Raw genomic sequence first — 26,432 nt, forward strand, 5'->3', positions numbered from 1 at the left:
GTCACTATAAACCTATGTTACCGTTCTAATCTCCGTTCAAAAACTACAATATTTTGTTATGAAGAACTTTAGCTCTCTAGGTGTTTTGGGGTTCCCCATTTAAAGAAAAAGAATCGCTGGTACTTAACCCGACAAAATAAATGTCGAAATATGTTTGAAAAAAGCTATATTAATTTTAATAAATGAATAAACGATGTAGCCACTTTTTATGGCAATACCTAACATGTTAGACAGGTTAAAATCTTTGGGATGATAAGAAACAAACGAAGTTCTACGAACCAATAACATGCTCAGAAATTAAGCCTCAAAACAATTTTCTGTGTACCTACGGGATACACTAAAAACTTAATAAATGTTGAACAGAACCAACTCTGTCAATGATTCATCACACATAGCCAGTTTGTATTGGTACAAAAACGACTTTATGCTTGCTTCTTTACACAGAATGGACTATGATCACCGGCCCACACGGCTAAAGAGTCAAATAATAACATTATTATTGTGTGCTATACATTCTTACAAAAACTTTTCATCTATTGGTCGAACTTTCATATAAACTTCTACCTTAAGACGTTGGAGATAAGTGTCAGGAAATAAAAGGTGGACGATAGAGATAAGATGGTGCATAAGAGTACATTTTTAAGCGTCTTTGTCGCTTGATCACCGTCCAATGGCGTACAATGCAAACCAAAGGAGCATTCAACCGCATTCAACCAGATTGACCCTTTTGGTAACACCTTCCATACTCCTACTAACAGTTAAAAGGTAAAAAGCACTTGACAAAAAGATATTATGGTGCCGGTATTTCTACAGATCCCATTTGAAGCAAAAGCAGCTTTGGAATATGAAATGATATCGTGATTTCTGTTGGCTTGGTGAAGTCTTCGATTCGCTTAAGAGCGTCTGTTCCGTATCTTGGGCAACTTGGAAGTTGTAATGCTGATTAAGCAAAATTACCACTAAAATGAGGTACCGGTTAATTTACAATAATGATATCGTTCTGAATTGATCTTATTAGAGCTACAAAAAGAGGATTTCTCTTTTTCCCTCAAAATTCTTCAGAACGATTGTTTCCAAAATAAAGGTGATTGTCACTTTAAATATCGTTTCGATCTCACGACTGTACTTTACAATAATCTTTTTTATAAGGATCAGCGCAAAATATTTACAAAAATAATACAAAGGCGTCGACCCGTCTGTTTCAATGACGCGGTGGTTCGTTTGATCTTGTTAAGGTGGAGTTATATCAAGAATCTGTTTATTTCAACTCAAAAATCTCATTAAGGTTTTTTCAGATACTATTTTGGTGACATAACCGTTGTTTATAAAATATTTCAGTATCAAAACTGAGACCTGATTCCTAAGTCCATCTGGACTTAAAAAAACAGGAGCTACGGAAGCTCTTACCAGCTCATAAATTTCAGTCAACATGCCTGAGGGTGCTCAGGTGGGCGTGAATCTTTGCTCAGAACGTTATCTTTATGAGTTAGGTCTGAGAGTATCAGCTTGGTAAGCCAAATAATTATACAATTTATACATATAGTTAGCGAAATTACGGAAGATAATGTTTAATTTATCTTGAGAAAAATATTGGGATTTTTTTTGTTAATCTATCTTATTGATCAATAGCCAGTCAATGCGCTCTGTTGTTTTTGAATTGTCGAAATCTATTATAATTTTATTATGTCAGTCAAGAAATAAATAACTAACTCCTACTCAGTTTCATAGAACCAGCACTTTAACATCACCGATATCGTTGATAAGAACAACGTTTAAGATTCACTTATTGTTCCCGATCTGGCTTTTAAGATGCAGTCGATAACCCAGTCCGATGTTGACAAAAGATGTGGCGGCCAGTGCTTTGTCATATCATATTTAGGGACCCTTAAAGAAAATGATAGTGTCTTTTGGGATTGCAGTTTTTAATACACGTAAAAAAGTGTTATGAATAGGTCTTGTATGTCGCGATAAGAGCTTAATTTTGGAACGTATCTTTTCATACTGCATAAAGATCATCTGAGATATAATATGTTATGTTTTATAAAATTTACCAGTATAATTTTAGTCTACTTTAGTGTTGCAGAAATCTTTTATGCCACTTATATTCATTGCTCTATACTCACAGGTACTGCTGCATCTGTCAGGTTCCAGGTTATAGTCCCTGTGTGTGTGTGTGTTTGTGTGTGGCTTCTCTTTATATTCAGTTAATATTGCATTTCTCTCACCTACCGAACCACAGGCTATCTTCAAGACGGACACATCGTCCTCATCTTTGTCTTTACCGCATCACCATTAAACCATGACGGGCAATAATTTACCAGACTCCACCATCCCATGAGTGATTACCATGGAATTATGTGATTTATCCATTGTTATGCTTCATGTCTTACGCTTGTTTTCTTGTTTGTTTTATTATGGCTTTTGTCTTTAAATTAAATAATCTTTTGTGTTTCAAATTGATGGTGTGACTATAGTTCCGGGTTTGGTGAGATCAAGAGACGTTTAAATGTGTTTATTTTTGTGTTTTTATTATTTTTGAATTATAAACGTTTATGGCTTTGTAAAATCCTTGTCATGTATCATGTGTCTTTGTTACTTTTTCTAATAGTCTACAGAAATAAAGAAATGCTATTAGATATTTTAATTTAGATAAATCATTATTATAATCTGGATATAAAAAATATTTAAATTATAGAATCTCCAACTTACTTCTAAAATTCATTCTCAATACCTAGTGTATCTACACCACCACCAGCAGCTAAAGAAACTTTTTTAAAATTGAAATGTATGTTTTATTTCCATTCACAAAAGCTAAATAAAGATCTACAGGTACAAAATGCACATTATTTATCCAATAGCGACTGTCGTATAGCAATAATCAACATATTTTATTAATTAAATATGCAAATTTATTATGCAGCGTTAAGCCTCATAACCAGATCCCATTTATCGATTACGGCATATCATTAAACTGACAACCCTTTTCACGCTTTTTGACATAATCCCATGAAAAACAAACCGCAGAACGTCCTTGAAGTCTAATAACCAATTTTGCATGTTCAAATATTCCAAGAGAATTTAGGGTGTCATAAAGTTTATGAGCGTATCCATAACAAATTTTATGACGAGTCTTCTTTATGAGCGGTGGTATTACGGAGTTGTAGAGTGATATCCAAAACTGAATGTACTGGTTGGCCATGGAAACAATTAGTAATGGTCCAACTATTTACGAATTCAGCCTATTTTGAAGTAAATTTGTAGTGTCAACATTCGCAGAACTGAAAAGGTCGATTGCACTTTGAAGCGAAACATCAAGCATTCGGGCATTTAAAAATAAAGCAGAGATGTAATGAAAATATTTTATCGAATTATTATTCAAATATTGTTAATATCGAAAATAGTCATGGGCACCCTATTTCAAAATTTTGCTACCATCTGCATAGTCTTCAGTAATTAATATAGAATGTATAAAGAAGATTGAAAATTCTAAATCGAATACCTCCGGACGGACAAGCGAAACCGACGTCGGTTGATGAGAAATGGTACAGGCGGATGATTACGAAAGATTGAATTAAGAATTTTTCTTACATTTTGTTCTATTATGACTTTATCATCACATCACTAATTTAAAAGCCACGCTCTCTTGTCGGTGTAGTAGCGTTCTACACGATACTTTTTTAGGGAAAAAATAGGGCAGTGGTTTTTCTCTAGCCTTCCACCCCGGAGTAGTCTGTCTGACGCGAGTGGGATGGCGCCCAAAATAGTCTATTTCAAAGCCGTACTAGGACTCCTGTCGTTCGTGTCTGTCTGGCAGTTACTGCTGCCCTCTGTCAGGTTCCAGGTTACAGTCCCTGTGACTTGCCCCTTCCGTCCTGCATTACCGTACCGAGGCTCTCATCTTCGCCGCTGCAACCGTTAAGGTCTTCACTCGTATACCTGGACAAGGGCTCTACGTACATGACCTTATAATACACGGTCTATTTACGACATCGACCGTTAACAGAATAAGGACTTTATTTACGCCGTTTCTCTGGAGAGACCGAACAAAAGGTGTCATAATGGCATGATTGGAATGTCCGATCCTTTTGGTCTCTCGCTGTAAACAATTAATTCTGACATGGTTTTTTATAGCGTGTGGTTTAGTGACTCGATGCATTGTAAGCTTATTGGGCCTATAATTCTATGATTATAGTAGTCCGCCTACTTTTAAGTTCATATTTTTATCATTATGCTAAGCATTTTCATTAAATGAAGGGTGTAAACTAATGATTTTCGAATTCACGAGAGAAACATTATGAGGATACCGGCATTATGAGGATACCAGAGAAATGCGTTTCGGAGTTATGTAACCTAACCTATATTGGGCTAGTTTTTCCCTTCCCTTCCCGGGTTGGAAGGTCCGGTTTCTTTTGGTAACGACGTAACTCCGGTAGCAGTCACTCAAACTTGAGCAATAAAAGCAAATGAATAATGTATTTTTTTTACTCCTCTACTTTAATCTGGCATTTAAATAACCAAAAAGTCTAATATAAGTACATACATAATTAAACTCTTTGAAAAAGTGTACGCTCTATGGCCTATAAAAGCATTGTTTACAAAGTGTAACTGTACTATAATGTCGCCAAAAAAGCATTGTTGTTGTTTTTTTTTTTTGACCTGGAAACTGGCACCTTTACTTTGTTTGGTGCCATAGATATAATATAAAAAAAAGTATACATTTGCCGCCATTTTCCCGCGCGTTGGAAAATAATTTTTATAAATAAAATTTTTCTTTGTATAATTTTTGTTTCATTTAAAATTACGTCGTCGTAGAAAAAGTATTGTATGCAACGTTGTATAACTAGGTCAAAAAACGCTCGTGGCGTCTCTTATTGCGATGTTCGCCAAGGCTCACATCGCAACTCACGCCACTCGCATTTTTTGACCCTTCTTATACAACTGTTGCATAAAATACTATTAATTAATAACATTTATTTTATTAATACGAACCCGTATGTAGATTCTAGTCATAAAACTTTTTATGACACCTTCTTGTATATAAATTAACAACCGTCAAACAGTGTTTTACTATAATTGTATATTCATAATAATATCTATTAAATTAGTAAATGGGTCATTCTTCTTTTTTATCGACAATAAGAAGTCATTTTCTCGTTATGTCGGAATTAACATCTTTCATTATAACGGCAATAAATATTTAAAAAACATCATATAGAGATGTGTCTGTAGAGGAGTATTTAGTGTTTCTCTTTATCTTGGTAATATACTGTTCCTTGCAGGCGCATTGCAAAATATATTGTGACAGAGTGGCCCTTTTCATCGGAGACAGCATTTCGATTTACCACTCTGTCACAGAATTTTGTGAAAAACAACCAAGCTACGTTAATCACTAATCGAGGAACCGATTAGTATTTCGCTAGTATTTTAAGTATAATAAGATAACTATATTTTTGGACAATGGAAAGATTAAATAAAATTCTAAAACATGCTATGTTATAGCAGAGCGAAGGACAGATCATTGTCGATAAAAAAGAAGAACGACCCAAATGTCACTTTTAAATTATATGTTGTCCATTTTAATTATTTTTCGCATAATGTTTGAGGCACATATTCTGAATATACATAAATTTGATTTGAGTCATAAATTGTCACTATTTTATTTATGTACTTATAGGTAAACAGTGGTCTAGTGGTTAGAGGGTTGGGCGCACGATCTGGAGATCCGGGTACGATTCCCGATGGGGACATTGACGAAATAATTTTGTGAGACTGTCCTTTGTTTTGTGAGGACATGGGCTTGAATCAGTTGATTCTTTGAAAAAGTAAGATGATTCCGTGCGTCGGATGGCACGTTAAGCTGTTGGTCCAGGGCTACTAGCCAAGCACCTCGACCAACCCGCAGTGAAGCAGCGTTGGTGGAGTATGCTCCGTCCTTCCGGTTGATTGAGGGGAGCCCTGTGCTCAGCAGTGGGGCGTATATACAGCCTATATAGGCTGTTTATATTTGATGTTATAAATATGTAGAAGAGATACATGTACATGTGTATATGGAAGAGATTTCTACTTAGCAATAAGGCTGCCTATTGTACTCATTCTATTTCTCTTTTGTTTTTTCGTTTGTGCAATATATGTCTGGATTCTAATGGTAAGGGTAATGTGCGTGTGCATGTTAGTAGTAGTACTACAGTCATGAGCAATATCATGTACCCACTTTATAACCCTGTCGCACTATCTTATTTGACATTTAATGAGACTTACGGTTTTATTTGTCAAAAACGTTAATGTGACATGGTTTTAAAGTGTATACATATTAGTTCTCGTGACCGTACAGTGGCCCCAATTCCTGCAAACACCACCTAATTTTATTTTAAGTTATACCTGTCATTGTCTTATCCACCGAAAAGGAAAGGGACGGATGATTGCCAGCTCTTAATTTTAGGAAAAATGAGTAAAAGAATGAATAACCCGGGCGAATCAAAAAGGTATCTCGCTGGTATGCAAACCGTTTGACGTGTGCTGTCAACATAATTCTGTCGGGGTATTGGCCAATGTAAAATGTTTAGACGGTTGTTTTAGATTTGTGCTTATAATAATTGACGATTTACATAAATTTTATGTTTGTCGTTTGCCCGTCCCTTTCCTTTTCGGCGGATAAGAAAATGACAGATAAGTATAATTTAAAATAAAATTAGACAGGGTTTACAGGAATTAGCACCACTAACTTACTTGTCCCGAAGACACTATAACAGTACTTTCCAATAATGATCATAATTTTGGTCATTATTGATAAGTAGCCAGCAATGTGTTAGGGCTGCTAATTGGGGTGTTGCTGTAAACGTTCTGTAGGCGGCGATGGTTGTGTGATTCCCATCCTTAATTAAAAACCGTTTATGGTGTTATAAATGTGTCTCAATGGGCCGCAGACGTGAGAATCGCTATTTATGTAGAGCTGGCAAATAAATTTGTCACAAATTACCTGTCATCCAATGTGGTCCAGTGGTTGAGCGTTGGGCTCCGGAGGTCCTGGGTTCGAATCCCGGTGGGGACCCTTTTTATTTCACCAAGGCAAAATTACATCTTCCACCCATCATTGTTCTGTTCAAATAAACAGAAGCAATATAGGCAGCAACATAATTATAATATAGGTACGCAATGTAGACCAATTATTAAGCAACTATTATTTTGATGTAATATGCTTCTGCCGTTACATTACATTTTGTTTATGATTATGTAACCGAGTAATGAGAAAATAAGTCATTATTACGTTAAATCTGTACAGCGCCATCTATACTATTTTTGGGGAACGTAGCCTGGAACGTCCCTTGTTGACCAGTCCATACACTCAATTATTTGTATTTCTCGTGTATGTTGTTTTTATTATGTGTTACTCCGTGTTTTAAATTATATATTTGTTTTGTATTTGTTACTGTGGTGTCCCTTTATAATAAACGCTTCTTTCTTTCTTTCTTTCTTTTGTTTGATTGTAAGTTGTGTGTAACTCTGTGTTTTATATTATATATTTGTTATTTGTTTTGTATTTGTTACTGTGGTATCCCTTTATAATAAACGTTTCTTTCTTTCTTTCTCATTGATTGGCATTAATGTTTTTTTTTTATTTGATGCCAATCACAAAAGTAAGGTTGATCTTTTTCTTCTGATCTAATGGATTTGATTGTCTGTCGCTGGACAGAGAACAGTGGAGAAAGAGAGTCTCATTTGGCAGGATGTAGAAGTCGAATCGACTTTTTGAACTGTTTCTGCCTATTTTTTTTATATTTTCTGGACTGATTGATGTAGTCAGGTGCTCCTTGTTTAAGATTTAAACACAGGGCCGATTCTCTTAAACCTAATTCTCTCAAATGACGCCCTGAGCTAAGGCTCGCGTCCACCTAGGCACCCTCACATCTGTTGTCTTAAATTTTGTACCTGGCTACGTCAGCGCTTATTGAGGGGAAACCGCGTCAAAAAAAAAAGAAAGTTAAAACGACACAGGAAGACACGTCCAAGTCGTTTTCTTTCATGCCATGTGTAATATCTTTGTATCTCTACCCAAGACCGCCAGTAGCTCATCATTAGTAGCCGCTGCGAACTTACGACACAATTTAATTGGATCCCGTATATCATTCGTCCGTCTGTCCATCCGTCCGTCCGTACGTTTTATTGTACGGCCACAGTAGCGGCCATAAACTTGTGAAACATGTATCTACGTTATAAACATATTGTTGAGCGTCTTCAAGTGATGTCTGTATTAATTGGTTTATCAATATTTATAGATTGAATTGGTGTTTAAAGGTAGGTTTTTTGTATGGAATTTATACATACATACATACATAAACTCACGCATATTTCCCACCGGGGTAAGCAGAGACTATAGAATTCCATTTGCTTCGATCCTGACACACTTCTCTTGCTTCCTCCACATTCATCAATCGCTTCATACACGCACGCCGGTTCAGAGTAGATCGTATTAACCTTTTCTAAGGACATCTCCAATTTGGTCATCATAAGTCCTTCTCGGTCTTCCTCTGCCAGCCCTACCATCAACTTTTGCTTTGTATACCGCTTTTGCAATTCTGTTATCCTTCATCCGCTCTACGTGTCCAAACCAACCTAACATTCCCTTCTCAATCTTAGTCATTATTATCGTCTTTTACACCACATCTCTGTCTTATGGAATTTATATTTTGTTAATATTCATATGATTACTTTTCATATTCAATTCCTGAAAATAATAATTATATATTATAACATAAGAAAAGCTCACGACTATATCTTAATTGGGGTGATCAGAGGTATATTCATCAGTATACACACCTCACCGAGCTCTCTGTTAGACCAACGTGACAGGTCATATTGCCGTCTATATTGGTCGAGCGAATTGTGTTAGTGAAAACTGTATTACTTAAACAAAATAAACTGTATAATTACGAGTACAAATGTCCATAATAATAAAGAGCAATAATGTATTACAGTTTACTTCTACAAATGACCGAGGTTTACCACACCCTTCGTCTTACTTCACTCTTCGGTCGTATGGGCGTCCGACGTCACACACACACACACACACACACACTCACACACACACTCACATACACACACCACACACACACAGATGTGCGTATATGATTACGTCAATGTGTAATGTCTGTGTAAAACGAGGTGTTTTGTATGAAGTGTCCGGGCTGTGACTGTACTGTAGTGTGGTATTAATTATATGGCGGTGTTTCGAAAACAGTTCATCATCATCATCACCAGCCCATTAACGTCCCCACTGCTGGGGCACGGGCCTTCCCTATGGATGGATAGGGAGATCGGGCCTTAAACCACCACGCGGGCCCAGTGCGGATTGGTGGTTATTAACGACTGCTAATGCAGCTGGGACCAACGACTTAACGTGCCTTCCGAAGCACGGAGGAGCTCGAGATGAAAACTTTTTTTTTCTGTGGTCACCCATCCTATGACCGGCCTTTGCGAAAGTCGCTTAACTTCAACAATCGCAGCTCCTCTGAAAAACAGTTATTTACATACAATTATTCACTTCCTCTATACATAAAATAAATAGATTAAAAATAATCTTCATAACTCTGCAAGTAGCACGACATTGTCTTTCCCATACAAAAGTTAAGTCGCGTCATAAAGGCCAGGGCACACTAAGTGATAATGGTCGCGACACAATGACTAGTTACGATTAACATCTCGTTCAATTAACATTCCAAGATGGCTTCCGTGTGAAGTAAATGTCAAAATGCCATTTTTGTGACAGTCGGGGGTTTAGCGTGAGAATTGTAATGGAAAATAAGTATAAATTTTGCAGTAACCTTTCTGTAATTAATTATTCTTAGCCTTTTATTGAACAATATACATCCTGCACAAGGAAACACCAAACGTAACGTAGGTACATAACATAACGTTTATATTTGACGAGCGTAAAGGTTTTAGAAAAATAAATAATTTATAGAAAAATATATTTTGTGTAACAAAACATATTTTTATGCCAAAACTAATGAGGTAATAAATTACGCACAGAAAATTCGGACACAACTATTCAGAAAATGTCGCTGCGGTTTGCCCTTTATTAATCAAAATAATAATAAAGTACAAATTAAATTAAGCTACAGAATTGGCTTCAAAAAACTCGGCCACCGGATTATAAAAGGCTTGAAAATTTATGTTTATAATTATTTATTATTCTCTTTATTGCCTATAGAATAAGTGCGGGAATAAAAACTGAGAGTGGCAAAAATAAAATGGCCGGTCTTAAGTGTCAACAGTAATGTAAGATGTTGTTTTGCATTAATACGAGATTTATGTCCCGCTGTGCCATCAAGATGAAACGCGATTGCTACTCAAAAACAAATCATTTTAATTCAAAGTTCTTTTCTTCTTATTATCTCATGATTATTTTGTGATATTGGAACATTCCATAATACAACTCAGTAAAGAAGTATGCTGTTTAAATTGTACATCAATCTAAGAAAGTCTTCTTGAATTTTGATGGACTAAGTATAATTAATCTTCAATGTAATCCACAAAAAACAATTTGCTTTTACAAGACATTTCTTAGAAGACAGGATAGCTTGGAGTATAACCGTCTGGGAACAATATTCGACAGCTAAATTACTGAAATTGTATTACAATATTTTAAGAAGGTATAGGGCCCTTTGCCTAGGTTAAGATCCTGACGATGCGATTACTCTAGCAAAGGACAGCAAATAATATAAATTCAAGATCGCTACACCGAGCCCGCCGAAGTGGTCGACGTTTTCCCTTATTCAGCCATTATCGCTATCTTACACCCTCAGACATGTCGTCTTAACAATTTCAAGGACAGAACGTCTAATGACGTTCCTATCCCAAGGTGTCATAATACCTATTATGAACCATCAATGACCCATGATCTCTGTCCGTGAAAGGGTTAAAGTTATTCGAATCTTTTTTTTTAACAATACCTATAGGCTCGCGTTTGACCACAATCTCACCTGATGTTTCATTTCATACTGGAAAACACACTAAAATAAGTGACTAAACTTTTTTATTTTTCGATAAAATTGGCGACCCAGCTGGACAACGCTACCGTCTTACATGTGACATCAGCTGCCCAAAACGGCTACGAACCCGGGACCCTGCTAATATGTCCTTGTCTTCCCTCGCAAATAATCCAGACCGCATCATTACAGCCGAGAATTCAAAAATATGGTTTGATATTATTTTGTTAAGGAGATGTCACACTAGCTGCAAATTGCAATGTTCTTAATTTTGTTTTATGTTCAAAAATGTCAAAAAAATCTTATTTTAAAGAGAATCCGATACTCGTGCCAACTGTTGTTTACTAATTATACCTACTATTATATATATATATATATATATAACATTTAATAATGGTGATTTAAAGAAATGTGGGTGTTACGTGCAAGGTGTTGCAATGAACGAGGGGCCTAATTTGAAACGTATTATCTGCGTAATATACAAAAATGATAAATAAAAACACCTTAGGAACATACTAGTATTGCCCCTGTTTACTTAAATAACCAAAAACTTAAAAAATGTTAAATTTTCTCAATATTTTCCGAGACCAAGTCAAAGGTCATCCCCAGTATGCACCGCTCCCAACTGCCGACCAGGCCAACCTCCCAGCAGGAGTCCTTAGCCACCACAATCGCATAAATTCAACATTTGTCACGGCATTAACACTCGAAAAAGGGTTTTTATCATGTCACCGTCGCATCCGGTAATCGGCCGAATTCATACCAATATTATTTTTCGATTCTTTTGTTGTTTGCCGTTGAAATACCTAATGGAGGTCGTTCATGGGTTTTAAGCAGGTTTGAATCGGTCTGTTTTGCTTAAAATGGAATAATACTATATTTAGTATTTTTAGGCATTTGTTTTTGGTTATAGTGAAGTCGACTGTACCTTCATAATTGTTGACTTTCGTTTGAATCGGTCTGTTTTGCTTAAAATGGAATAATACTATATTTAGGATTTTTAGGCATTTGTTTTTGGTTATAGCGAAGTCGACTGTACCTTCATAATTGTTGAGTTTCGTCTGAAGCGTTTGGTTGGTTGATAAATACTTAAATGGTCTCTGAATGATGGATAAGTTCATAATAAAAGCTATAGTTCATCTTACACACTACATTTTTTTTGACGTGACTTAATGTAGATTTGCCGAAAATGGTTATTAATTGGGTAGTTTCCTAGGTCATAGATAAAGATAAATTATAAAATTCTGATTACTAAATAAAGACAGATTTAAATTTGACAAAAAATGTTTCCTTTTTTCTATTTAACCTATTTATGAATTTTAATAAAGAAAAATGATATAATAAGTGCGATATTTTGTCACTTTTTTCTATGACGTTACAGGTTGCTTTTTCATACAAATTCCTACATAGCAATTTCGTGTTTTGACGTTTAGTAAAAAAGTAACTGCTTTGACTAGTTGGAAATTACCCTATTACTTGGCTAGGCAAATGGGGAGTGTTCTCTATTTTTACGCATAAATTTTTATGTAATAATTTACCATGGCATAATGTTACTTGTCCTATTATTAGTTACGCATAGTATTAATTTGTCATAACCTTTTAAGCATAATTTTGAAATTCATAACTATTATAAGCATTATAATTAATGACAATAATGATATATAAGCGTAATTATTTATAAGCATAAAAACTATACTCCGAATAAGAAAAGTTTTGGCACAACTTTGAACATTTTCGAAACTTACTTTTCCTTGGCTGCATTTGATTCATAGTTGTGACTTTTTATATTTTTTGACACTATTTCATGCTGTTGGTCATAATTGTTGTCATAACTGTTGGCCCAAGGGCCACCCCCGCCGCACCCTAACCTACTGTTATGCCTTGAAAAAATTATGACAAAACACTATTATTCTAAAAAAGAATTATGGATACCTATTTATATGCGAATCAAATTTATACCAACAAATATTAGTCCAAAAATAAGTTATACCTAAAATACCAGTATTCCTAGATGTTATTATGGGAAAGTACTATTATGCTTAAAAACGTTATGCGAAAAGGATTATGATAATTAAAATTATGACAAAAACATTTATGCATTTTAAGAGAATCCCAATCTCAGAATACAATATGTTACCTAACTTTTTGGTAAGATCCAGCAAAATTACATGGAAAACTGCAAGATCCTCTTCGCGTGCATGTTTTACATCAACAGAACATGTTACAATTCGGAAAAAAGAAAATTAATCACTAAATACGAGTTGGGACAAAAGTAATGATTTATAGAACCAGCGTAAATTGTACCATTAAGTACCATCTGCGTACAAAACCAATGAAATTTCCACACCAACAGACACAAAGTATCTGTTCGACAATACAATGAACGCGTTAAAAATCGAGCGAAAAAATGCCGATTGGAGTAAAGAATCGATTGTTGCCGATTGTTGTGCAAACTTGCGATTCGATGCGGCTAATGGCGCGGCAGTAAACGCTGCGTTATTTACCGCGTATGTGTATGTTGCTTAATGATATAGAAGTAACTTAAACCATTGCGTTATAAGGGTAAAGATACGAACATGGCGGTTACGTCTTTTAAATTATTGTCTACAATGCACATTTCAAACAAACTGATACTTAAAGTGTCGTAAGCGACAATGATCTAATGTATCATCCCAAGTGTAGGAATCACCATTTCATTCTTAGAAATTCAAACTTTAGTGTTTTATAAATAAAGTTGAATTTTTTGCTGATAATAATACCTATTTCATAAACGTCCTACTTATATTAGAAAAATAATAATAATAACACTTTTTGTAAATCATAATCGTGCATTTACCTCATTTTCAAGATTATTTCATCAATGGATCGCGTTCATTGATCAATGTTATAGATCTGTCGGCGCGTTTGCGCAAGTCCACTCATGCGCACATAAGTACGGTATTTATTGAAGATCATAATAGTTTTAGGATATGATATGGTATTTCCGTTTCGTGAGAATTTTTATACAAAATATGAGTGGAGGCAGCTTTTCGGTTATAATTAGTTACTTCCTATTTTTTGCATCGCGTCGGTAAAATATAAAGGTACTCGTAATAAAGATTTAAATATAGAACGTAATTAAATATAGAACGTAATTAAATATAGAACGTAAAAGTGCGAAATTATGTTGTTGAAAGAAGAAGGCCTAGTACATACCGCGATCAGATCCGGGATGTTTTAAAGAAAGGCCAGGTCAAGAGTACTCTAAACCGGTGAGCATGCATGAAGTCTTTGATGAGAGTGGAGGAAGCGAAGGAGTATCAGGATCGTAGTAAGTGGAATTCCGTGGTGTCTGTTAACGCCGACGGGAAATGTACCTAATCTTACATAATATACTTTATTGCACTTAACAACTAGTTACATCACAAACAAGAAATGGACGTTTACAAGGGTGGACTTATCTCTAAGAGAGATCTCTTCCAGCCAACCCAGAGGTAGTATTAGAGTAACTGCGGAAGAATAAAAAGAGGTGCAATATATTAAATACATTATAATAATTATATCTACATATAAAACCGTTTAAAAAAATATATATACACAAGCCTAAGCCTCTATAAATATATACACATATAAAATATACTATACCTACATACATACCTATTATATATATAACAATATACTTAGACTACGAATACTCTATGGATAAAAAGTGCTCTTTGACTCTCTTCTTAAAAATTAGGTAAGAGGAACTCTCTTGAACTACCCTCGGCAGCCTATGTACGTACATAACATAAACTGCCTATATACGTCCCACTGCTGGGCTCAGGCCTCCCCTCAATCAACCGGAGGGGGTATGGAGCATACTCCACCACGCTGCTCCAATGCGGGTTGGTGGTGGTTATGTAAGTAATTGTACGTAATTTGCTACTGTCATACGTTTTTCATATTTTCATATAAAAAAAAATAGTGGCTAAAAATATAGTGGCTCTTAAATTGATGATGATGATATTTTTTTCAACTACAATTGTAACAACACACATATTATTAAAAACAAAATATAAAATAAGATTAAAATGCTATAAATAAAAAATGTCCTCCAGCTCACCACATCGAAGCCATGTCCCCAGAATACTGGCTATGTTGCCACTCTGCGCCGCCAAACTGACCCTTTGGGCAAAATAGCTGCCTGCTGTTGTTTTCATAATTCGCGGAAATAAGTAGTAAAACTAATGGCCTCTAAAGAAAAAAGTAATGAATGAAACATAGTAGGTACAATTTTATTTGATGCAAACTTCTATTTACACATCCTATTCAATACATTATCTATTTTTAAATTAACTAAAAACATGTTTTTCGACTCAATAAAGTACTTATTTATATCACAAATACTGCGGATGAGGAATAAGTTATAAAAACAATTAGTAAAAAAAAAGTTACGGCGGCGAACACTTTTAATTGCCCGCAAAATAAAAAGGCAAAACATAACAATCAGGGCCGTCTATTAAGAAATTTCAAAACACCCTTTTTATTGAGATACGATCGATCCAACTAAAGATAGTATATTAATCAAACGGAATGCGTCCTTAGAAAAAAACATATGTATCTAACAAATAAAAACAAAATGGTATTAAGTAGACAGCAAAAAAAGTTCATTGAGTAAGCCTCGGTTTGGTAGGTCGAAAATTTCCAAAAGGGATTATGATCTTAAAAACAATCATTATGTAAAAGGCTCTAACACCAGCACTGAAGGTAGAAAGTGATGCAGAGCAAGTGGAAGACGTAATACTTATCACTTACAGTGTATTCGAAAGAGCGGCAACACTAAGAAACGTACACCTGTTAAGAACGAAGTTGCTTTAAATCCTTTACATATTTTTGTAACGCATTCTTCCGAACGCATTCTTGGTGTTTATTTTAAAAATGATTTCTGAACTGAACAGGGGAAAGGGAGGGGAATGATAAATAACGTTCAGAAATTTGATTAAAATGATGCAGCGGTTTTACAGGACGACAATGGAAATTTGAAGAGAGCTTCCGAACGCACTCGAGTCTCGACAATGGAAGTGATCATTTATTTCTTCACTGATTTTTATATTGAAACTTTGATGAGACGGTAATGAAAAGACGTTTATGTGATTCACGGTTTTTGATCAAGCGTGTTTTAGAGCAATGACAAGAGGAGGAGCGTTATTTTTATTTTGTTGCAATCAAAATAATGAAAATAGAATACGAGGATACACCTCAGTGCATGTTTTCCCATAAGCAAATTTATTTTACATAAAAAAGAATTCAAGAATAGGTCTAGCTTTTTTTACATCTTTGAATGTATGCTTAGGTGTATAAAGAACATAACATTTCAAAGAACATAATATTTCATGAAATATTAGTACATAAATAACGTTATATAACTTATAACTTCTTCTTGGCCGTAATAAAAATATTCCTACATCCACAATAACAGAATACTTATACAAAACTCCTCTGGGAAACCGTAGAGAAATTGCCTTTTCTAAAATACGAATTACTGAATTAGTACCATTTGAACGAAGCGTTGTGAGTTTCAATCGTGGCGTCGGCGTGTCTGGCTGTATTAAACAGGTTCTGGCATTGCCACAATGATATCCGTTCTGTATAATAGCGGCGACCATTGAAGTATTTTTTTCATTTTTTATTAACCAAACACGCTCTGAGAAAGTATTATAACATGTCAATGTGGCCTGTTATATTTATAGCGTCGGAAACGTTAGGAAAAGCTTTGATAGATCGCATCGTGATGGTAGACATGCTTAGAGTTTGAGCCTAAAAGTATCTTATTATAAGTTAAAAATAGCACAGTATTAAAGTACTTATTAATAGAAGAAATATTAAAATACGAAAAGTACTTATATAATATTATATTTATTATCTGTTAGCTTTATTGATCCCCAGAATTTCGAGTATTTCATATGGAGATTTGGGACACATGTACTTTATAAACTTTAGCTAGATTATTTCAAGTAGACTTACATAAAAATAATGTATTCATTTATTTTAATAGAACTGTGCAGTAGTGCACGAGTCACATGTGAAGAGATTTTAATTAAAGACAAAATTGCTGTTTAAACTGACGAGCTTTAAGTGTCTTTATTTCCAACCACTTGATTTCCAATTAAACAGTAAATGAAGAACAAAACCGTCATATCATGTACTTGAAAAATGTTGAAACTTCAAATTAAAATACCAAACAAACAGCAGCCGTAATTACGGACAGTGAATCTGAACAACGATTCGAGGTCGACAATTTATCTGACACTTTAACCGTCGAATTTAAATAACGAATCTTTCATCATTCTCAGACAACGTCATTTATTCACTCAGCTCAGTTCTTACTGTGTTTAAAACAAGGTGCTATGTGGTTTAAATCTTGTAAGAACTATTCGTGGTCTGCCACTGTACACGTCAAGAATATTTTTTCAAAACGTAAGACCATTAAATCGTAATGAGTGGTCCAAGAGTGGTCCTTTTGTAGTACCACGTGCCATTCTCCAAATGTGGGCTACAAAGAAACTAACTACCGTTCGTTCTAATACAAAGACTAGAAATAATTGTACAATTAATGTCTTGCAAGTTATGTTTAATGGTACTCGATTTGTACGAGTACATAATTTGAAGTCAAAATTGTTTTTCTGATTCAAATGAGCTTTAGACCAATTGATTGAAGTGAAACTGTAGAAGTCAGTGATTGTGAATGTTGTTGATAAAGGTAATGTCTTTGTGTATTTGTTTTTTATAGTAAGTAACAAGATATGTAAAGAAGTTGTTGCCAGTAACAATTGTTACTGGCAATAAATTTATTTTATTCTTATATGTTTAATAAATTAATTCACATTAAAAATTGGGACACCTAAGTAATTTTTTGCAAGAATAACCGTCGGTCACATGTTTTCTATATCGAGAAACGCCTTTATTTTAAATTGAACTATTGTATCAAAGAAAGTGGTCATTCCAAAATCCAAAAAAAGAAGAATGAAACAACTGGTAGAGAAAGACACTATGTCCTTAAACATGATTTCTAAAAGCAAATTAAATTCCCATTCTGATTTTTTGTTATCTGACCACGATCGCGTAAGACAAGAGAGGTTAATTCTATAAAAGCAAAGGGTGATATACAAAGGATAGACAAAAGGGATCAAACCACAGAAGATTCTCAACTAGAATGAAGTACTTTGAACTCTAAAGCTATAAAGATAAATATTATATGAAAGAAAGAAGTAGGTTAACGGGTAAACAAAATCCAATATAGTTCAACAAAGACAGATATCGCATCAGTTAATTTTCACAGTCTAATGCCTTCTGTGAATGGTGCATAGTTTCAATTTTGGGGTGTTAAATTTCTATAATAAAAGTTCTCACGGATATGTAGCTAGTTATGGTGGTTTTAATTTCTGTTTTTCATATTTGCCATTTGGCTTATCCATTTCGAATCTTTCTAGTTCCCCCAATACTTTTGTTAAACTACCTAAAATTCATGTATAACATTCAGAAGCAACTGTTTTTGTAATTTTGATATAGGCAATTTTTCAAAATTTAAGATTGCATGTTAAGTTATTCATTTTCTTGACGTAAGTTAAGGGCATCTGCAAAAATGAACATATATAATATAATAAAAAATACGTCATAGTTTGTTCGACGCTTTCGTTAGATTTATGAACTGGTTTGAAACAGGAGCTGACAAAAATCCACTAAGGAAACAAAAATATTGTATTATACTTTTCATACCAAACCAATCGATACACTTAATTAAATTAAATTTACTTTAATTAACTTTAATTATATTTTAAAGGAACACTAATATACAACAATAAAATGGCATTTACTTTTGATTCCTAATTCTCTTATTTTATATTTTTACGATAACCTTTAAGAAACTTAAACTTGCGAGGTGTTTCCATTTATTTCATGAGAAGCGTATTTTCGTAAAAGCACGTATGAACAAATAATTGGACCAGCTTAAAGCACCACATAAAGCAACGGATACCAGAGTAATTGTTGTTTGTACACCAGAAACTATTCACTGAACAGAAGCCCAAAGAGATTTGAACAAACAAACCGTAGAATTCCTTTGCTTGTCTCCACAATGCTGTGCTCAAGTGGCCAGACCAGGTATGACAAAAGGTGACCACGAAACCAAATATTAGCACGCACAGCAAGACTCTTGGGACTTATACATAGAGTTATAACTGCATGAAAAACAATGGAATACTTACCCAAAGTCTTTTGATTTTTAATAAAAGAACACAATTTTATTTTAAATCTTTAGTATGAAAAATACTTAAACAAACATAAATTTCGATTCATTTCCTGAAGTTAGGTTAGAATAGGTACCTACTTATATCATACCAACAGAGTTAAATAAAGATAAGTTATTAAAGATAATTTTGAGCAAATTATTCTAGTGAAGCAATAAACACATTTTCTTCTTCTGGTCAAATCGTTCCAAACTCTATCTATGACCAGACATAGCAAATAGCATTGTGTTTACATAATATTATGTTTGTGTTTACTTCCACTTCTATGAATGAACCAAAGAATGCTGAAATCTATTGCTCTTTTTAAAATGTTACGCCATGCAAAATATATACATAGTATTACTATTATCGTCGCTTTGTAGTGAAATCTTGGTAAGCGCATTTCAGAAAAACCACATTCTGGTGTGTTTTTCTTCAGTAAAGCTTTGAATTCTTGCAATTAATTTTAATTCGGGTAAATATCGAGACAAAACAGATTACCTGGATTAAAACTTGCGTGTTTCTTGAAGGATTTGTTAATAAAAACATATTCGGTGGTGAGTCAAACAGGTGGTGTTCACTAATACTATAAGATGACGATATACAAATATTACATCACATATGGACATGTTTTTAAAGCTTCTGTTAAAGTATTTTTCAGATTGAGTTTAGTTTATTTTCTATTATTGGTAAAGCATGGAAACGTAATCATTAGATTTTGCAGCAAACAGAAATGCTACAAGAGTTTGGAGATATAAATAATTCACGACTACAGCGGTATCTGTTTGTTATTTTACCAAAGCGTTATTAACCCAATTAAGTTAAAAATAAATTGCATAAAAGCAACTGCTACCCTACCCTGGGCGTGTTCGTTAGCGAATTCAAAAACAATTCCAGTTTCACGAATTGCGATACGGACAATGCGGAGAGTACGGACACAATCCCTTTCGATAACAATACAGTTATTGTCGTAAAATAGCCAATAGGTACGAAAATGACTGGTTGCGTGCTTTGTATAAAACGAAGACTGCCTTTATGGCACAAAGAATATTCTTTGTCCGCAATATCCTCAGGGAGACGCGACGTCGACAATGCCATGAAACGTATTTATAAATATGATATGAATGGATAATAAGAATTGCCTTTGTGTGCAGATGGACAAAAAGAAGCCTTGAGTTTGCACAATTAGAAGATTAGATACTTGATTGGCGAGGATGGAGATTTGGTTATGATCGCAGATGACAGCATAAAAGCTTGTTCCCGTTATAATAATGACGTGTTTAACAAGTCGTGTGTATGAATCGTAAATAGCTGGTTAAGTTTTCTCTGTTAGCAAAATATATAAGCCATGTGTATTTAACCGCTGCTTATATTATTACAATAAGTCAGTTACACCCAAAATTACGATCAAGATTCTACAAAATCATTTAAATAAACACTAACTAACAATTTGAGGCTTATAACCTCACAATTTCTAGAGAAACAAAATACAAAACAACAAAAGAAAGAAAACTAAAAGCAACTAAAGTTACATTTACCGACGTAGAATTTTTGACACCCGCCAAAAACAAAGATCGAAACATAGGTAAGTAAACGCGCGGCCGCAGCGTGCCACCATTGTGATCAAAGAGAAAAGAATAAAAGTTAAAAAGAAACGAAAGAAAAAGAATAAAAGATAAAAAAGATTGTGTCGTTTCTGTTTGAACAATGCGGCGTGTCACCGGCGGCCATGTTGGAGACGTGACGCTGGCAATTGGTGGAATCAAATTCATAGAATGAAGTCAAAATAATCGATTTAAAATTTTAGTAGCATGCCATACTACTATTAAGAACTCATTTATGCTTCTAAATGTACATTAAAACTTGGTATCTGTAACATTAGTGTAATAAAAATAACATAAAATGCTGGAGAAATGGAATGTATAAAATACACTTAAATTAAAGGAAATTAGTTTTATTGGAATTTGAACTACGTCTATAAGTAAAAAGAAACGTAACGTAAATTATGGCAATAAGACTTTCGTCTATCGATATTTTTTACAATTTCATAGCAAGAACCATGGATTTTTCGTAAGTTCGCTCTGTAACCTATAGATCGATTTCGTGAACTTTTGTGGACAAAATCACGATTTGCTGGTCTATTTGCGGAATTATGACTCTTTGTTTTGCTGAATTGCTGTTCCGCATTTCACGGTCCGGTTGTTAACCTTTATTATTTTATTGCGTTTTTGCTTTTTGTCTCATATTCTTCTGTTGCGCTAACACACTGTTGTTAAACATTTTATTTTGTTTGTTTAGTTGTTTATTACCAATTATTGCTTTTTACCTTTGCTTTGTTTCAGGACAATTAAGTTAAATTTATTCTTTATTACGTTTTAGAAGTGTTACTGTAATTTTATGAAGGAACAATAATGAATAAAAAACTAAATATTCAGTGCCGATAATAATTTAAAATTAAATAATAATGTATTATTATTCATACTGCGCTAATACTTACTACTTACTACGATTTTCAATCTAACAAAATCAGTGTGTATTAAAAAGTAATTGCAACATTGACCGATGTTTCTTTTTATTTTGTCTCTTATAATGATTATGTTACTTACTAAACATGCAACCAAAACGGATGCATAGATGCGTCTATCTCGTTTTATTTAACTTTTAGAATCGATCAATGTACGATTAGATAAGAGTCACAAACGCTCTGAATGTATAATTTGATTTCACAGTAGCTTTTAGACCTAAAATAACAACTTCTATTGTGCAGGATATTGGATTCTTGGATTGCGCACACTCTTTTGTGACATTTTTTCTTTTAATTTTTTGTCAATACCAAAGAGATTTGATACGTTGACGGATCTCTTTTGTGAATGGGTTTTATTTTAGAATTCTTGACACCTGAATCTAACATCCCTTTAGGCAACGGTGGATCAATTTTGTTCTTTTGTTCGGTGCTTTGTTCGAAAGGCGACATAGAGGATGTGAAGGTTTCTATTATCTTATTATTATTCTTTCCTACTTCTCTAAATCTGCTTTTAATTCCTTCAATCACCCTTCAAAATTCCAATAAATGTTTCAACAAGTTCTTTCTCACCAAATATTTTAATGCGAGCTATTCTTTTGCAATCAGCGATTTTTTGACTACGCCTTTTTTTCTCATGAGTAGTGTGTTTGTTTAGTATTTAAAGTACAACAAGTTCAAATGTATGCTCTAATCTTCTCAGCGTGATGGGCCCTGCCCACAAGTCAGTGTGAAAGTTACCGTGTAAAGTCAAGGAAGGGCTGTCCCATACGGTAATAGCCTTTAGGGCTCTAAGAACCCTTACGGCTAAGGGTAGCAGACACCCCGCTGGTCAGAGTGTGAAGAATACTGTGATACATAATTTTGATGAATTGGGAATTAATTTATCGCTAAATATGATGGATGGCATGTTTGCTCTAGTCTTTTGTGAGATATTGTGTGTTGATTTAAAATGCACATGGTTTTTGTTGAAGTTGTATTATGAACATAGTTAAAGTAGGTATTTATGTCTTTTGATTATTATATACAGAAAAAAAATATAATGCATAATGATACCATCAATCGTGTCTAGCAGTTTATATAGCAGTAAAAATATTACCTAGGTATTTAAGCTACAAATAAAAAAAAAAATTCTGCTACGTGATTATTAAAGCGAATCATGATTAAAATCGCTCGTCATATGTTGCACACACATGTTTGGACGATAATAATTTCTTACTTGTAAAAATGTAACTTGCTGTAAAATATTAATCATACGATAATACCCGTAAGATACTAAGTAATACTCCTGAATCGAAGGTCAAATATTTAAAATTTCTATTAAATCTAGCAACCACGCCTATCCCAGCAGGCTGGAACACCTCTCACTCTTGGATGCCAAAGTTGCCAACGTTCTTGAGAACAGTTTCCTATGAGACTCAGGGTATGTGAAATTTGGGGTAAGTGGCTAGTAATCGGGCGTGGCATAGCATGCTGTGCCGCCCGCCCACAGTCTCTGAGGGAATGTAAAGAGATTACGTTCACACGAATGGTTCTAGAATGTTCTTGTTAATACTTTTAATGTCCGTAAGTATTAGTGTTGGAAGGGTGTGTAATTAGAGGTAAAATGTAGCCACCTGTCAATTTCAAATCAGAATAAAATAATAAAATCCTAAACCACAATCACTATCTTTTCTGTTTGGTAATATTAAAATCCTGAGTAAAATATTAGCAGCAATATTTGTTGTACTCGTATTACTTATATTTTTACATGATAAACAAAATACAGAGAAACATCGGAGATCTTTTAGCCTAGAACTGCACAGCTCAAATGTATCTACCAGGAATTATCTTTAAATAAATCTGAAAATATCGTGAAGGTAAAATAACGGTTAGATGTTATAGTGTTAATACACAGTAGTACAAACGTTTAATATTTAAATAGATTAGATGTTAAAAGATGAAGAAAACTGCACAATTATAATCTCCGTGTACCAAAACAGACACAGTAGCGAACAAAGCGAATTTATTGTCATTAATAAGCCAAATTACATTTGATATAATTGATGTCACATAAATATGACACATTTTATATCTTAACAGAACTAATCCTACCACTAATTCCATCACAACTTAAACATTCAAATTCCCATACAAAACACATTCATTCTACTGTCCACCACAGAAATTATACACCCTTCAGTGTAAGAAGACATTTCTGTCATAAAATTACCATAAAGCATAATTAGGCCTATTATATTGTAGTTTGCACGGTGGGCACTATTTTTATTAAAGTTATAGTAGCCATATACAATGAATAGAATGGTCCTTAGGAATTAGAAAAGGCAGGGAAATGAGGTAGAGAGTCACCCCAAAAATGTACAATAGATCATGTTTACATTGTACATGAATGTATAATTAATATAGAAATATTGCTCTGGTCATGAGAAAATGGGTGCGCTCAAGATTACATTAAGCGTGATTCATAGAGAATTCTAATTTCCGTGGGTTGGACATCCCCAAAAATCTACCCAGATTTAATAAACATTGCTAGGACCAAACAGCATTTTACTTGAACACCATACAGCTACTGCTATGTATATTAAAACTGACACAAGGAATGCAAATGTTGGTCACGGTATTCTAATTTTTGTGGGTTTCCTTGTATCAAGGGTGGATGTGGATGTTTTATTGCTCTTGACTGCAGCCACTCAGCATCTGATTTAGGAATTTTATAATACATTAATGAGAAAGCACAGAATGTCCAAATAATTTAAAATTAAACATGAAAGTAGTATAGAATACGACAAAGGTGAAACCGAAGCATGATTGTAACTTCAATTTGTGTGGTGTCCAATTTAACACTTTCACGTAAACAACGTCATAGTACGCCGAAATTAGGTATAATCTCTACAGCACAACGTGGTATTACGTCTTATAAAAAATATTATTTCATACCAGAACGTCAGTAAACGTAGACTAGCTGTACTTTTATTTCACAGGTCAGTTACTGTGCCACAACATATCAAATTTTCAAATCTCTAGTGCTACGCTACATCGAAATTTTTTCATGTCTTTCGGAACACTACAATCACTACATACTTTCCTACTTCCCCCCGCGCAACGTCCATACACGTCGATCTGTCTAAATATCGCCTTTCATTAAGTTCACCTGTGCGCGTCCAGGAGGAGATGCTTTTGCGCCGCATACAACGAGTGATTCAGATAACTCTGGCAGTAACACTGAGACTGCAGAAGATTGTGAAACTGAAACTTTTAGTTGTGATAGCGTTTTTAATACTCGTAAACGAAAATCGTATACTAACAATTCAAATTCTTCAGAACCTAAAAGCAAGAGATCTGGACTCGACCCCAAACATTTCAGTGACGAAGAAAACTCTGACAATATTTCGATCAATTCCAGTGTATTGAGGAGAAATATAGGAGATGACCTAAATTTAGAAGCCTCATCTTTCGTAATCGAGCTTACACATATAAAAGGCCACCAAAGCCAGCTGTTGTCACCTTCATCAGTTTTTGCATTCAACATCAGACCTGAATCACGCGCGCACCAGTCATCCCTTCTACTAAACCCTTTTGCCGAAGAAGGTGGCCTAAGTGCACACACGCAGCCGCCATCTCCACCGCCGGGCCCTACAGCCGAAGTAAGCAACCCGACACCACACGAGCAGTCACCATCTCCACCGCCGAACCCTGCAGCCGAAGAAGGCAACCCGAGACCACGTGAGCAGTTACCATCTCCACCGCCGGACCCTACAGCCGAAGAAGGCAACCCGAGACCACGCGAGCATTCACCATCTCCACCGCCGGACCCTGCAGCTGAAGAAGGCAACCCGGAACCACGCGAGCAGTCACCTTCTCCACCGCCGGACCCTGCAGCCGAAGAAAATAACCCGGGACCACGCGAACAGTCACCATCTCCACCGCCGGACCCTGCAGCCGAAGAAGGTAACCCGGGACAACGCGAGCAGTCACCATCTCCACCGCCGAAACCTGCAGCCGAAGAAGGCAACCCGGGATCACGTGAGCAATCACCATCTCCACCGCCGGACTCTGCAGCCGAAGAAAGCAACCCGGGACCACGCGAGCAGTCACCATCTCCACCGCCGGACCCTTCAGCTGCAGAAGCCAGCCCGGGATCACGTGAGCAATCACCATCTCCACCGCCGGACTCTGCAGCCGAAGAAAGCAACCCGGGACCACGCGAGCAGTCACCATCTCCACCGCCGGACCCTTCAGCTGCAGAAGCCAGCCCGAGATCACGTGAGCAATCACCATCTCCACCGCCGGACTTTGCAGCCGAAGAAGGCAACCCGAGACCACGCGAGCAGTCACCATCTCCACCGCCGGACCTTGCAGCCGCAGAAGGCAACCCGTGATCACATGAGCAATCACCATCGCCACCGCCGGACTCTGCAGCAGAAGAAGGCAATCCGGGCCAATGCGAGCCTTTACCATCTCCACTGTCGGACCTTGCAGCCGAATCACAGAACGTCTATCACCGTGGAAGTGCTTTAATGTTATTCCCTGGTTTGTAATTATTACCATATCGACTAAGGCTGAACGTTACTGAACGTTGACGTGAGTATACGCTGTTTTCTGTTCTTTCCCATCATATCTATATTCCGTGACAGAACGTCATTTAACGTCGCCGTGAATAAACGTTGTTCAATAATATTT

The 26,432-nt window shown here is 35.3% G+C and overlaps 1 protein-coding gene across 1 annotated transcript in view; it reads left to right on the top strand.

Moving 5' to 3' along the window:
- The window catches only part of LOC126366603 (basic salivary proline-rich protein 1-like), a 54,055-nt gene extending 27,924 nt beyond the window's left edge, over nt 1–26,131 (top strand). Inside the window, exon 3 of the mRNA XM_050009773.1 lies at nt 24,918–26,131. Coding sequence (XP_049865730.1) covers nt 24,918–26,131 — 1,214 coding nt within the window. The remainder of the gene's footprint in view (nt 1–24,917) is intronic.
- Nucleotides 26,132–26,432: the final 301 nt, after the last annotated feature.

Source organism: Pectinophora gossypiella, chromosome 1, assembly GCF_024362695.1.
Source record: "Pectinophora gossypiella chromosome 1, ilPecGoss1.1, whole genome shotgun sequence".
NCBI lineage: Eukaryota > Metazoa > Arthropoda > Insecta > Lepidoptera > Gelechiidae > Pectinophora > Pectinophora gossypiella.